The sequence below is a fragment of the Gymnogyps californianus genome, chromosome 18 (assembly GCF_018139145.2).
Source record: "Gymnogyps californianus isolate 813 chromosome 18, ASM1813914v2, whole genome shotgun sequence".
NCBI lineage: Eukaryota > Metazoa > Chordata > Aves > Accipitriformes > Cathartidae > Gymnogyps > Gymnogyps californianus.
This window is the reverse complement of record NC_059488.1, coordinates 10,598,839-10,613,227: the sequence shown is the minus strand read 5'-3', so window position 1 is coordinate 10,613,227 and position 14,389 is coordinate 10,598,839. Positions and strand designations below refer to the sequence as shown.

The following is a 14,389-nucleotide window of genomic DNA, read 5'->3' as shown; positions in this document are numbered from 1 at the left end:
AAACTTGGAGCTGGCGTTTGGTGCAGGGAGAAGTTTCCAGCCTCAGTTCTGCATTGAGCAGGCGCATCTGTGGTTACGGTTTGGGCAGGTGCGGCAGTGGATGGTGAGCTGCTGCCTTTTGAAGGTAACATCTGGAGGTGGGAATGAGTTCAGAGCCCAGATTCAAGCAGGGTTGAAAACTTAGCCCCAAAGCTGTCTTTTAGAAATTAGAGATCGCAATTTATTTCATATTAATTAAAACTTTTTTTTTGCGATTCTTACTTTTTTTTTCTGTAACAGCCCTTTGTCTTACAGTTGCCATACATTTATTTTCAACATACCTCTCACTAGAAGTTAAAAGTATAATTTGAAGTATTCTATACTAAAAGGGGACACAGTGTGGCAATGGATTAATGTCTTTCAGGGAAATTAGAGAGTCTACAAATCCCATGGGGATATTTGTTGTGGATGACTGACTACAGGATGGTTGTATGAAGGCTAAGGAAATCTGCTGCCTTTTGCAGTCGAAGTCGGAAGGTACAAATTTACTATAGATTTGACTTAATAACTTTTACAGCACTGTGGGTGAATAATAACTATGTTGATTGTTATCCTCTGCTGGAACAGAACTTTCTGAAGGACACTAAATCTGCTTAGGAACACAAAAGATCAATGTAGTAAAAGCACTAATTTTTTTAGTACCTAGTGTGAATTATACTTACTCTTGATGATAGGTACTTAGAAAAATGACTGGAAAGAAAATGAAAACCTGCATATGCTTAGTGAGTGCCAAATAATTACCATCAGCTATCAGACTTTCTGAACTTATGAGGATAGCAATCTTTAATTTTATCTAGATATGTCAAATGCAGGAAAAAAGTAAAAATATGTCATGCTGAATAAACATGTAGCATTTATTTCAGAACATCATTATCTCGATCAGCTTTATTCAGGGAATTTGGCAACAACAATGAAGATGAAATAATATATTTTGACAGTATGCACAGAGGATTTGAAGAAAAAATAATGGGATTGCCCAGAAATTGTCTTCTGAGTAGTGCCAGTATGCATTTATGTGAACCGTATTGCTTCTGAATATATTGCTAGAATTTTTTCTTTGCAAATATATCTTACTGTACTTTTTGTACCTTACTTATCAGGGAAGGTAAAAGCTTCTAATCATTATCGGAAAATAAGTTTAAATGTCATTAGATTATTACAATCTCTAAGCATTTCCCATGAAATATTCCATGAAATTCCATGAAACTCATCTTCTTTCTACATACCTATATTTGTTCAATGCTGATAACACCAACATGCAGTTACTACCTGATGTTTCCTTGTCTGTGTGGAAGAAGTTAGCCTGTTACCTTTTGTGAGGTTGTAAAGACATTTTGAAAGGAATATGGATATTCTACAGCATCACAACGAATCTACATTGAGAAAAACAATTTCTGTGTTATGGAGGGGGAAGGTTGAAATGTTTGGCTTTTAATGTTTAACTATGTGGATTAAAAAAAAAAACTCTTCTGCCATTTTAGAAAAAATTAACTCAGTGGGGCCCGATTTGTTGAGAACTTGTTACCTCAGCTTTATTAAGGGATCTAAGGAGCATTACTGGTTAGGACAAGGAAAAGTAAGAAAGGAAGGAAAAAAAAACCTTAGAAAAAAAGAAAAATATTGTTGCCGATCAGGGATGCAGAAAGGAGCAACGCAATCTGATGTCCATCCAGGCTGTTATTAAAAATAAACTAAAATGTCTTGAATATTTTTGAATTATTTTTTGAAATAATTTTTTGAATTTTTTTTGAAATTTTTTTAAAATATTTTTGAACCATTGTAAGGGAATCATGCAGGCATACCTTGATCAAGATTTTCAGAAGTAACTACTTGTTGTCAGTGTTTCAATTTTGGAATGTTTGATATGAAATGAATTTAAGGGAATATGATTTTCAGAAAATGCTGAAGAGTCATATGGAAAATGTAATGTCTTAAATTGTCATAATTTTGAGGTCCTAAAATCACCCATCTTTTCAAAAAATACTCATTTTTATAATTTTGTAGCTGGATTGATAGCCATCCCCCTGAATTTCTGAACACTGGTAATATTTTCCATCTGTTTCTGCAGCTTGGGCAGTGCCCAGAAGGTACACAGCTAGAATTTGTTGCAATTTAATACCACCAAATTGCTGACCTCTTCCTAGGATACAATAGCCAAAGGTCCATATAAAAAGAACCGTGCAGGGTCAGGGCGACCGTGCGGTGTTGCGGTGACCAGGCACCCACTCTTACCTTCTTGGGGTGGTAAACCCACGATTTTGATAAAGGAGCAGTTTAGTATAAAACAAAAATTTTAACACTTACAGAAAAATGTTATGATTGTGCTCAGCTCCCAGGCATTTCAAGGGGAGTTACGAGTTAACGGTAGCTCTCACAATTAACCTGGTAGTGGTGCAGCATCTCTTTGTCAATCGTATTTATAGGCGTTATTTTTGGCATCAGAGAATGGTCTGCTCATTATCCTTTTAAATACTTCTATAACATGATTTCTGCTTTCGGGAACCTTAGTATTTGTTCTTGATTTTTCATTATTGTAAAGATTAACATAAGATACAATTATTTTATGTGCTACAGGTGTCAGACTTTGGAGCATGTGTCAGAAGCAAACGGAGAGCTGTTGGATGCAGGACCGGCAGACAGACCGGAATATGATACCGCCAAAAGTCCAGAGGCTGGCCTCCCCTCCCTTTGTCTCAAGCAAGTGTTTCCCAAGTACGCGAAGCAGTTTAACTATCTGCGACTTGTGGACAGAGTGGCTGCACTGTTTATCCGATTTCTTGGTGTAAAAGGGACAACAAAGTTGGGGCCAACAGGTTTCCGAACATTTATAAGGTTAGTAAGGTGAAGGTTTCTTTAGGAATTGCTTAAACCAGAGTCGAGAACTTGGAAACTCCCGATCCTATGGGGTAGCGCTGCTGTCCCTATGCTTATCTTAAGTTTTGTTGAATAAAATCAGGCCCTAACAGTGGTACACTTCTAGCTTGTAGGTTTAGTAATGCCTTCTAAAGAAACTTTTCCATTGAACCATTGCGTATTTTTTTTATAAAATAGATATATTTTTACCATGCCAAGCTCCCAAAATGCCTGACCTATGAAACTGTGTCTAGTAGGAACCTGGGTCTTTATTCTATAGCAGATCAGTGATACTTAGGGAGATACTATTTGCAGTCTTAGTCAACATGTCATGTTCCTAGTAAATCATAGGAATACCATTGCAAGAAAGTGACAACCGAAATTGGCTCACTTGATCTGATTCTGTTGGCTGTGGGGGCACAGCCATCTGCCCCAGGCCACAGGAAAGGATTTCCAAATGCCAGTTGCTGATGCACTGTGCACTAAGAATTTGCATTGTGAAATTGCAACTTGCAATGGCAAGGAACTCAATTTATTTTTTCACATACTTTTTATTTGTGCGGGTTTTTTTCATTGTTTGTTATGGATATATCTGTTCTAGTCATGGTACAAATACCTCATTTTCTGTCTTTCATTGACAGTGACAAAAGAAATAAGCAGCAGCCGCAGATGTACTCTTAAAATACAGATCCTGTTTCTATGCAGATGCATTTAGCATTCAGGAATGAATATAAACAATTTGATTTTTACAAATTACGATATATAGAAAATGACTGAAGGCATCTGCTCTATCCACAGACCAGTACAGGATTGTTTCGAGTTCTGTATTTTCTATTGTGTAGTCCAGCCTTAATTTGGTACTTGTCAGAGGAACACAGAATAAATGCCAATATTTTCTTTTAAGAATATTAAAATAAATTGCTATATCTCAATGAAATAGTGTTTGCAGTTTTCTAATGCATGTTAAATTAAACTTTTCAATATTCGAAAATATTTTGTTTATTTTTTCCCAGAGGATCTATACCAACTATATTGCCCTTTTCTGAAATGCTGTCGTTACTACTCATTTCAGAAATAAGGTCATGTTTCTAAGATGTGTGCTGTATCACTTTTCAAGGATAAAATGGTACACAAGTGTGACTCGGGGCGGGGGGGGGCAAGTGGTTGCAGAGACTATCCACTCAAATTTTAGCTAATCAAAATCTGTTCCCCTTCAATAATTTCTTCATTCTTAAAAACAACTAAAAGAGAAACACCGAATGTGGCTCTAGTCCTTGCTCGGATGCTGCCTAAGATTTTTTTGGGGACTATCTATGCCAGACCTTAACTCTCTGTTTTAAGGGAGCTCTGCTTGGGCTACTAAAGAGTAAGATTCTTTTGAATTATCCGGGTTTGGTTTGGTTTGGGTTTTTTTTTCCTTTTCTGGCTAGAAATTTTGGGCAGCTCTTTGGCACGTGCACTAGTTCCAGCCAGGCTGCCAGACATCTGGAAATCCTGGACAGATGGCTAATTCTCGATATACTGATCAACACTACACTGCAGGCTCAGACCACACAAGTGTCAGACCTCCTACATGTGCTTATCACCAAATGCCCGAGATGCATCCAGAGATGCTGCTGTTTTCCATGCAGTGTTCAGTAACGCACAGGGTAAATCTGTTCAGTGTTCAGGCATGAAGAAGTAATTTTGTGCCTGAAAGCTTTCCTCCAACCCTTTTCAAACAAGATCAGTCAGTAAATAAAAGAGTATTTCTCTGTGCAAACTCTGTCTCATGTAGATAGTCTGTGCAGATTTGTGTTGGGTTCCTCAATGTACTAATTAATTCCATTCTGTTACGGCCTCAGAAAGAGTCCTAGCAATAGCCTGGGAGAAAGCTGTGTGTAACGGTCAAGTCATATTTTTAACTGAAATATTCAGGGGTTTCTTTTTTTTTTTTCTTTCTGCTTTGTTGCAAAACCAAAATAAACTAGTTAATCTGTAATCTGACCTGCTGCCTTTTTGTGGCTAGAGATTGACATGAGATTGCACGTGCAAATTGGATTTAGGTGCATGCCTCGAAGTGGGCCACTCCTCCTGCCCAGGGCCACTTCTGGCAGAGGCGGTGCCTGCATGACCTGAACAGGCAGCAGGACTAGGTACATAGAGGAGATGTTCTGCACGTGAAAAGTTCAGGGCCTGTACCATTTCAGATACGTACACTTAATGAACACTGGTTTGTTTGCTGTCTGCTGTATGTGTTTTATTAGACCAAGCATGTTACAGTGGGTGTCTACATATGACATGGGTAAACTTTTCTCCCAGTGATCTCTCAGTTGCCCTTGCAGAATTTTTCCTAACTTGGAAGTTTGGACGTAATCAGAATTTCTTCTTTATTTTCTCTGTTTTTAACAGAAACTGCAAACTAAGTAACAGCAATTTTTCAATGGCTTCTGTAGATATCTTATATATTGATATCACAAGAAGGTGGAACAGCATGGGAATCGACCACAAAGAATCAGGTAACACTATTTGGTGTTTGCAGACTATGGAAGTTGGGTTTTTTTTTCAATTTTGGTAGCTCAAGCACACCTCAAACATTCAATAAGAAAAATGGGAACAAGGCATGTGCATCTGAGGCATGTACATGTACAACAGATTCTTCTGTTTAGTTCTGTGGGAGTTTCCCTTTATCTACAGAATAGATCACTCTTAGTTTTCAATTTATTTATTGGAAGAAGTCTTCCGCCAGCTCCTTTTTATGCTTGCAATTTTGCATTTGTAAAACTTGTTGCTGTTTGCAGAGAAGCATCTAAAACCATTCCCAGTGGAACCTTCAATTTAGTTACAAAGTGAGAAGGTACGTCCATATTAGAGTAGCTTACATGGTCTAGCAAAACCCAACCAAACCAAAAGCTATGCAGGAGCTAGAAATAAATATGCTTAACTTCTGTTTTTGATTTGTGTTCCCCAAAAGGTTACTCTGGGGGCAAACAAAACTACCTGTATTACTTTTCCTTTCCCAGAGAGTGTCCCCCCCCCACTCAACAGTACACTCCCTTTTTTCATTTTCATTGTCTTTGTGATGGGTGAGGGAAGGACAATAGGTTTCTGCACAAACTTGCACAGTGCTCAGCTGTTAAATAGGCTCTTATTAAGTGTTTTTTTGCTACAAGCACCCCTTGCTGTAAATTGTTTGTTCATACAGGAGCTAGGTCAAACAGCCAACCTAGCCTTCAGTAGTGAATTACCTCCCCATCTGCCTTGGTCACATTTTTAGATCTGAGACAGTAATCTATCAAATAGCAAAGTTCAGGGATTATTTTCTTGTTATATTAATGGCCTAAATACAACATTTAATATATAACTTAATTTCTAAAATTGCTATTACATTTCCATATGAAATTGAGTCCATAAATTTAGCAGCTTTTCCATAGCTTTTGTAAAATGTTGAATAATTTCAATTGCGCTAATATTCCCATCTCAACAACAACAAAAAATGTTTCTGACGACATTTATTGAGCCATTTATAGCAGGGAAACAGCAGCTGGAGTATTCTGGAAGGCTTTATGCCACTGCTCCTTGTGGCCATCAAGGAGGATTGTTTGACATCAAGGTTCCATTTAAATCAGTGTAGGATAAAGAAATCCACCTCGATGCTGCAGGTATAAACTAGCATGCTGGTCACAGACCTGCAAGCTGGCATCTTCCCAGAAATTGGTTCAAAATATATTTTTATATAAGAAGCTGAACATTGAACATCAATGTATATACTCCTGAACCTATTTTTTTAAACGCTAAAATAACAGAAGAATCAAAAGTCTCCAAGCTGAGACTGACTTCTGTTTGTTATCCCACCCCCCCTAAAATACATCTGTAGTTCCCTCCTACATAAACATGAAGAATCAGTGATACACATAATAATTTGTAAGAGTGTGGTCAGGTATGACAGCAGTAAAATTATTTGTATATAACCTTTCTTTGAATATTTGAACGTGCTTCAGAAATGTTAACGAAGCTTATAATTGTATGAAATAGGTAAGTATTATTTTGTCTTGCTTGAACATAGGCATCCTGTAATATCCTGTAGAGTCTGTGTATATGAAGTCAGATAAGATAAGGCAAAAGGAGAATAAGTAAAATAGACTGTTCACATGGCTGATAGAAAGAATAAATCCAGACATAAGATTAGAAGGGAGAAAATGAAGGTATAGTGCAGAGGAGATAATATGATTTATTATGCGTGAACTCCCGTACTACTTTAGGTAGGTTAGGGTCACCTTAGTTTCACAGGTATGTAAAATTTGAGTATTTGCATTTAGCATTTCAGCGTGGGTATAAGTCATTTATGTGGTTAGCTGATAGAATTTCACTAGCAAAAATAATAGAAATGCAAGTGAATCTTCAGGCTTTCAGAAGTTGAGAGATTTGTTGATAGTCTCAATGAACCAGATGTTTTCTAGGTGTTACAACACAACATACCCAACCATTTCTGTTGGCTTTGTGTTTGGCCCACTTCCAGCTATAACCAATACAGTCACTATTGCTTCTAGCTTTTTTCATTAAATGCTTCACATGAGTGTCACTTATGGGGGAGAAAGTGTGTATCCTACCAAAGGTGCTTTCCCTGCCTGCAGCTCGCCGTGACTGATAAAATAATTTACTGAGCTGGCAGTTGCTGCTTTCAGATAACTCAACAATTCCTTTGCAAGCTATTTGACAGCCAAGATCATAAGCAACCCCAGCTGCAGCCTTAGTTGAGAGAAATTATACTTCAGAATGCGATTGTAATATTTTGAAAAGGTGCCTTTCCTGCAGCATCAATAAGCCAACATTAAGTTAAAAAACCCAAACCTCTCAGTATCTCATCCTAAAATAATCTTAAGTGTATGTTCAAACTGGGAGAGCCAGTTAAAGCACAAAGCAGCTATAACGGTTCCTTGTTGCTGGCTTTCTGCATAACCAATTGTAGTCTGGCTTCTTAATTAAGAATTAAAGTAGGTTTTACTTCAAGATTTTAAATACAATAATTAGTGTTAATATGCAGCCGCTCTTTCCATTGGCTGTGGTAATGTGTTATTAGTACGATGTGATCACACAACACCTGAAGAGTCTACTGCAGCGTGTGGCTTCTGCAGGGGACTTTTGTTTGTGAAAGGGCAGAGCCGAGAGTTTTATAATAGCAGAGAAATTTTTTGGCACTGCACCACTTTCCCTTTGTACACACTTCAACTGTTTTTCATTCAGTTGAAACAAAACTACTATTGTAGAGTTACTGGGTATGGCTGAAAAAATGGCCTCTTCGCCTTCAAAAGGAAGGCTAAGGATTCATACCTAGTAAAGTCTTTGCAGAAGGAAAGTAACACTTCAAATAAACTCACTTCTGTGATAAGGTGATACTTGGTAATGGGGTTATTTTTATAGTGCTACAGACTGAAATGCCATACTGTTTCAGTAGTTCTACATTTGAACTTTTGTTCTAGGTCCACTTCTAAAAACACAAGGTTTAAATGACCCAATTCAGGTGCCAATACAAACTTGTTTTTCTCTCCAGGTGGATTGTTTTCCTTGAAGCTCAATATGTTACAGTGTGTCTGATTTGGTTTCAATTTAATATTTGAGGCAGCAGAAATCAAGGCTGATATTACATCAATTTAATTGTACAACATCTTAAAATCGGTTGTTGCTGTACCAGTTTGCCTCTGGATGCCAGGCTGCTGGGCAGGCTGATGTCTGCAAAACCAGCAATAGCCTCAGTGATAGAGAGTATCGCCCGTCTGTAACCTAGCCTGGACTTACCCTGTACTGAAACACTAAATGAGCTCGTGTATGTTACATACAAATAAAACCTTGTCTTTTGGTCTTTGAAGGACAGACAATTTCTTGTCTTAGTGAGCATTCTAGATGGCTGCTGTTTAAATTAAAAGATGTTAACTAACATGATTGTATGTGTCCACACCCAGCACATACACATTTGGCCTTGCTGCCAAAAGAAACAAGAGAGAGTATTATGCTTAAAGAATGTAGTTTGTTAGAGAACACTGTGCTATGAATCTCCTATCAACACCTTTTCCTTGCAGGAATGTGTTTGCAAGCCTTTGTCGAAGCTTTCTTCTGTCTGGCTCAGAAAAAATACAAGTCCCTCCCACTTCACGAGCAAGTGGCATTGCTGATCGATTTTTGTGAGTATCATCTGGCTGCCCAGGATGAAAAGCGCCTGGTTTGTGGCCGCGGGATCATGGAGCGCCAAAGTGCAGTAGTTCCTTGTCAGACAGATGGACTTCACCTTACACCAGCTGCACATACACCCCTCCTGAATCGCACAGTCACAGCTAGTAAATTTGCAGATTACAGAAATCATCGCTATTAACGGTGCTAATTCACCAGGACAGAACTGAGAATTAATCCCCAGGTACGTACGTGTACTGCAGGAGGAGAGACAGACTCCTGAATTCCTTCATCTGATAGTCACAATTATTTATTTCAGCTTTTTTTATTTATGCTCTTCAAAAAGTCTACTGCAAGCTCCCATTCTCAAATAACGATTCTGGCAATGGCTATTTATTTACTTCTCTGTTGGACCTACAGTACACCTCATGTGACAAACTGTGCTTTCATCTCGAGTGTATAGAAAAACACGTGTGAAGACAAGGACCAAAGTACAGCGGGATGATAACCAGCATCATGGGATTGGTTGCACTGATCGAGAGGCACACTCATATCAAAGGAATTATGTTGCTTGGTATGCACTGGACATATCTTGGAAACGAAGTAAGGAGCTGCAGTCTCAAATACCAGTTGTGGACTTTGGAAAACTGAAACCTGGAATTACGTTTGTGGTCAGACTTCAGGCTTTGACCCTCTTCTTTCGGTGGCTTGGACTGTACATGTTGGAATCAATACAGATTTGGTCATTGTCTATGTACTTATTTTTTAAAGTCAGTCTTAAAACACTGAAACCATATTTTGGCTTCTACTTCTTTGTACACGTCTTTGCCATGACAAGTACTGTTAATTTTTTAAAGAAAAACTAAAGATGTTTATCCTTTTGCTTCCACAGAACCAATAAGCTCAGAAAAAATTTACTTCATCAAGTCAAATTTGGTGAATCAAGTGGTGGTTTTGTCTTCAGGTCCTAAGCACCGCTTCTGCAAAAAGCTTTAAAGGGTAAAGGCCTAAGAGTTCATTTAAATTTCAGTGAAACCAATCCTGTCACTGACTTTAGGCTAAACTAATTGTATTCTAGGTTTGCTTTTTTTTTGCCTTTTGCGTGTTTGTTACCCTATTTGGACCTGCAGTAACATCTAGAGCAGATTTTTTTTTTGGTCTTTGCACATATTCTTCATTTTTTCCCCTTAAATAACGTATAACTGTACAAATTAGATCTATATTATTTAACAGGATATTTTGTCAAGAATGCTGGGCTATACCACTGGAGTTGTACAGAGTAGTCTTATTTTTCAAGAAATGAACCATGACTTCCATAATCACACTCTTCTTGGGGGAGGGGGGGCTAAGCAGAACATGAGACTGGCTGAAAGGACAGGAATAACTTGGAACTTCAGGGCTGTTCAGTCAAATTCTCTTTGGTCTCATATTTTATTACAATAATGTATGTCTACATCCGAGTTTGATTTTTCCTCCTTTGTTCTATTCTTTAATGTTAATGAGTCTGCTTATGTTGTAGTGTTCTTCATACTGTCAAAAATCGCGAAGCTGTAAGATGGCACAGCGTCTGGGCATTTAGCTTTGGATTGGAGAAAATTACCTGAGCTCGATGTCAAAATGTTCCAATGGCTGGTGTATCAGAAACGTGACCTTGGAAGCACATTGTCAGTGCAGAGAGAGTCCGCCCATTTAATGTCATGGACTAAATGCACACACGGTATTGATTGAGTTTTTACTTCAGGAAAAGTTTAGAGTTTCTTTCCTGATGTTAGTTTTAAGCAGCATGCATTTTTCTTAAGTGGCAATCAGCAGCATGGCAATACAAGGCAGAAGTCAAGCTGAGCCCACAAGAAACTAATACCTAGCATGTGTTAATTAATATTGGATGTGGGCGTCCCTTCTTCTCTTTGTCTTTTTCTGTAACACCAGTAAAAGTAGTAGTAGATGATCTTTTTTAGTTCAACAGTTAGACTGTTTGAAATTTTATGTATTGTACATAAGAGGACAATTGTAGACTAATGCCACTACCCTCAGCCTTGTTTAAGTTTCATAAAGATTATTGCAGTATGAAGATAAAATGCCAAACTCCAAGGTCTGGCATCTGTCAGAACAAATGAAGCTGAAAGGGTCATTTTTTTCACACTTTCATTGTAATATATTTGAAGACATTCACAAGTTGAAAAATGGTTACTTCTCATTTTGTGACATCTGACATTTGTCTTGCGATTGGCAGTGTGTTACTAGAAAATAGCTTACAGTTTCTCTCATCTTGTGATTGATGTCCTGTAAAGACAGAGTTATAGAAGAGTCGGATTTGAAATGCTACAACTGCGAATGCCTTTCCTTACAGCTTTCAAGTAGTACAATCTATGGCCTAAAATATCCAGGTTTTGCTATTGTGTAAGTTACCCTGATATCAGTGGAATAAATTAACTATTGTATATAATGAACACTGGTAAGATCTCTCTCTATTTTGGAGATCTTTATATTCTCTGGATTTAATTCAGATTTTTATAGCCTGTGTATACACAGGCTGATGCAGTATGCCCTGTTTATCTCCCACTTCAAACATGAAAGGTCCCTTGTAGCATAGTCAAAATATTCAATTATCTGCCTCTAGTAATCCAGTGTTCATGTATTTATATAATTGGAAAATTGAATGCCATATTATTCTCGGGGGGAGGACGGGATAAAACAGGAGTGCACTTTAGAGACTTAATGACAAAGTCACATTTCTCTTCCCTGCCATCTAATGCAATTTCGTCTGCATGTTATTTAACGTCCAAAGCAATTTCACATAGCCTTTAAGTTACCAGTCTGTGCACATGCAAAAAAATGACCAGAGACACTTTATTCAGAACATGAACGCTAATGCACTGATGATCTGTTAATCCTGAGGTACCTTTCTAGCAAAAGAAACAATGCATGAAAGGTAGTAGGTGTTGGTTTTTTAATAGTACTTTTCTATATATTCTTTTCAGAGAATAACACAGCACTCACTATTTCATTTATGACACACATGATACGAACATTGCATACCAGTGAAGTCTTTCTCGTTACCAGACACACCGGGTCTGGTATTCCTCACTGGCTATAAATCAGAATAAAACACTTCAACATCTAAGGAAGATTTGAGGCAAGTGAGTCCAGAATTTCCATCCAGACATCCCCCTTCCCTGCAGGCTTGTATCTAGCCCAAATGTGCCCACACGCAATGACTCCTTGTTAGATTTTGAGTTCTTTCTCTGCATAAGGCTATTGCAGGCTAAGTCACCTGAAACTTGTCTTCTGCCTAATCTGGATCGGGCTCTTGACACTTCATTGCCCTCTGCCCAAATGCCCAACTCACCCTGTTACAGCTGTACGTTTGGGGATCACTTAAATGTACACCGAGCAGATCGCTTCACTTGCCACGCACTTCTAGATACTTCCTTGTAAAACACAGCTGGGAAGGGAGGTGCTCAGGCAATTCCACAACTGATGCTCAGGTGAGAGACCCAAGCCCACCTGCATCAGCAGTCATCGTCTCAGCTGGAGCTCCCACCCCCGTGCTGTGCAGGTGCCTCCTGTTTACTGGCTTTACCCCTCTGGTTGCATTAATCTTGCATTCAGCCTATCATCAGGAGGTCAAAGCATCCTTCCCAGAGATGGGTGATGGCAGTTTGGAAACCCTCGTGATGAGGAGGGATCCAGCCTTCCTCCTGCCTGAGCCTCGCACAGTTCACTGAACAGGGTAGGTGCATTATCCTTGCGCTCTGGGTGCTGGAGTTGGAAGGGGCTGGAGTCTCTGCGGTGATTCTGGGGGTTGACGAGGGCATTGCTCCTACACTGCTGGAGCCCTCGAGGGCTACACTGAGGTTGTAGGAAGAGCTGCCACAGGAGGAGCAGCTACCAGCTGGGGCCTGCCTGGATGGTGCCTCAACTCTGTGCTTGCTTACTATGGCATGAGTGACTTTCATAGTGACCGTCACAGCTCTTTGTTTCTAGCCAGCACTGTGTCTGACCTTATTCTGGTCTCTGTCTGATGGACAGTGACAATCTGCTTCTAAATATTACCCCGTTCCCTCTAATTTGTTTTCTTTTCCATCATGCTTTGCTGTGTTTCCTCCTAATTCCACAGTTTTGCTTCTCAGCTTGCCTAATAAACTGATGTGGTCAGTTTGGCTGAATCCATTAGTTCAGCTTCCTATGTTGCTGTACAGCCGTTTCTGGAAGATGCGTGTCTTCATTTTGAAGGTGAATCTATCCTGCGTTGTCTCTTCAAGGTGTAACCATGCATCAGCCTTTACTGAGTTGATGCATCAATTCCAGCTTTTCTCTGTGTGGTGTTACAGGATCAATCTCCGTGGCTTTGTTGGGTGGGTGCTGGCCCTCCAGCCTGACAGCCCCTCTCCTCTCAGTCCCACTGCTGTGGACACAGTGGTTTCCAGCGTGTGGGCTGCCTTTCAGTTTCACTGAGCAGAAACCTGCGATAAATTACTACTTGGTCAGGTCCAGCCCTAGCAGATGGAGCCCCCATGGGCTTCCTGCAGCATCCCCGTGCACGGGAATCTCCACGGCCATCCCTGCGTGGCTCGGACACGGGGGGAGTGGGGCCCAGCTCCCTCTGCCCGCCAGAGCCCCTGCGCTTCCAGAACCTTCCCGGCGGCGGCCGCCATCTTGTGGAGAGGCCATTTCCCGCCTGGGGCAGCTGCAGGGAAGTAATGGCTGTGGGGGATGGCACGGAAAGGGTCAGCCCGGCCGGACGGGAGGACCGGCGGGGACCATCCTTCAGCGGTAGGTTCCTTATTGTAGAGTCCTGAGTGAAGTGGATAATTTTCGTAACAGTTGCTGTTGTTTATTGCCAGTGAGAAGGAAGCAGATTGCGGAGCCTGCCCAGGCTTTACACTGTTAGCGGCTCGGTGAGCGTGCCGAGGTGCTGCTGCACAGTTCGTTAGTTTGAAACGGGGAGAGGAGGTTGAAGTAATTGGCACATCTGTTGTGGATGGTGCTTTTTTTCCACCTCTGATCTCTGTCATCCTCAGAGGTTGATCAAAGCCTGCTAAAGCAGGGAGCTGTGTACGGTATCACCCTGTGAGGTGGGGGGGACAGTGCAGTGGCGTGAGCGGGTGGATCCTCTCCGTTGAGAGTTCCTTGTGAGCGCTTGAAGTCAGGGCTGTGCTTACCATTGGCTTTGCTAATATCATTCAGTTACTATTAAATGGACCCAAATTCAGTAGCTATTTATAAGTATTGTTAGCAAGTACATCAGTACCAAGTCCTGGACAGATTATGCTGAGACTCGATGTAGATGTGGAGATGAAGAACCTGGGTCTTGGTTGCTCCCCCCAGCACCTGGGTGGGAGTGCAGGCA

At 40.1% G+C, this 14,389-nt stretch overlaps 1 protein-coding gene across 2 annotated transcripts in view; it reads left to right on the top strand.

Moving 5' to 3' along the window:
- TTLL11 (tubulin tyrosine ligase like 11) overlaps positions 1–10,355 on the top strand; it is a 52,159-nt gene extending 41,804 nt beyond the window's left edge. Inside the window, exons 7-10 of one of the 2 annotated variants that reach the window (XM_050907724.1) lie at positions 2,614–2,871; positions 5,284–5,390; positions 8,949–9,280; positions 9,356–10,355. In XM_050907724.1, coding sequence (XP_050763681.1) covers positions 2,614–2,871; positions 5,284–5,390; positions 8,949–9,238 — 655 coding nt within the window. In that variant the 3' untranslated portion in view covers positions 9,239–9,280; positions 9,356–10,355. Of the gene's footprint in view, positions 1–2,613; positions 2,872–5,283; positions 5,391–8,948 lie in introns of both variants that reach the window. The other variant, XM_050907723.1, reaches the window with a different exon arrangement.
- Positions 10,356–14,389: the final 4,034 nt, after the last annotated feature.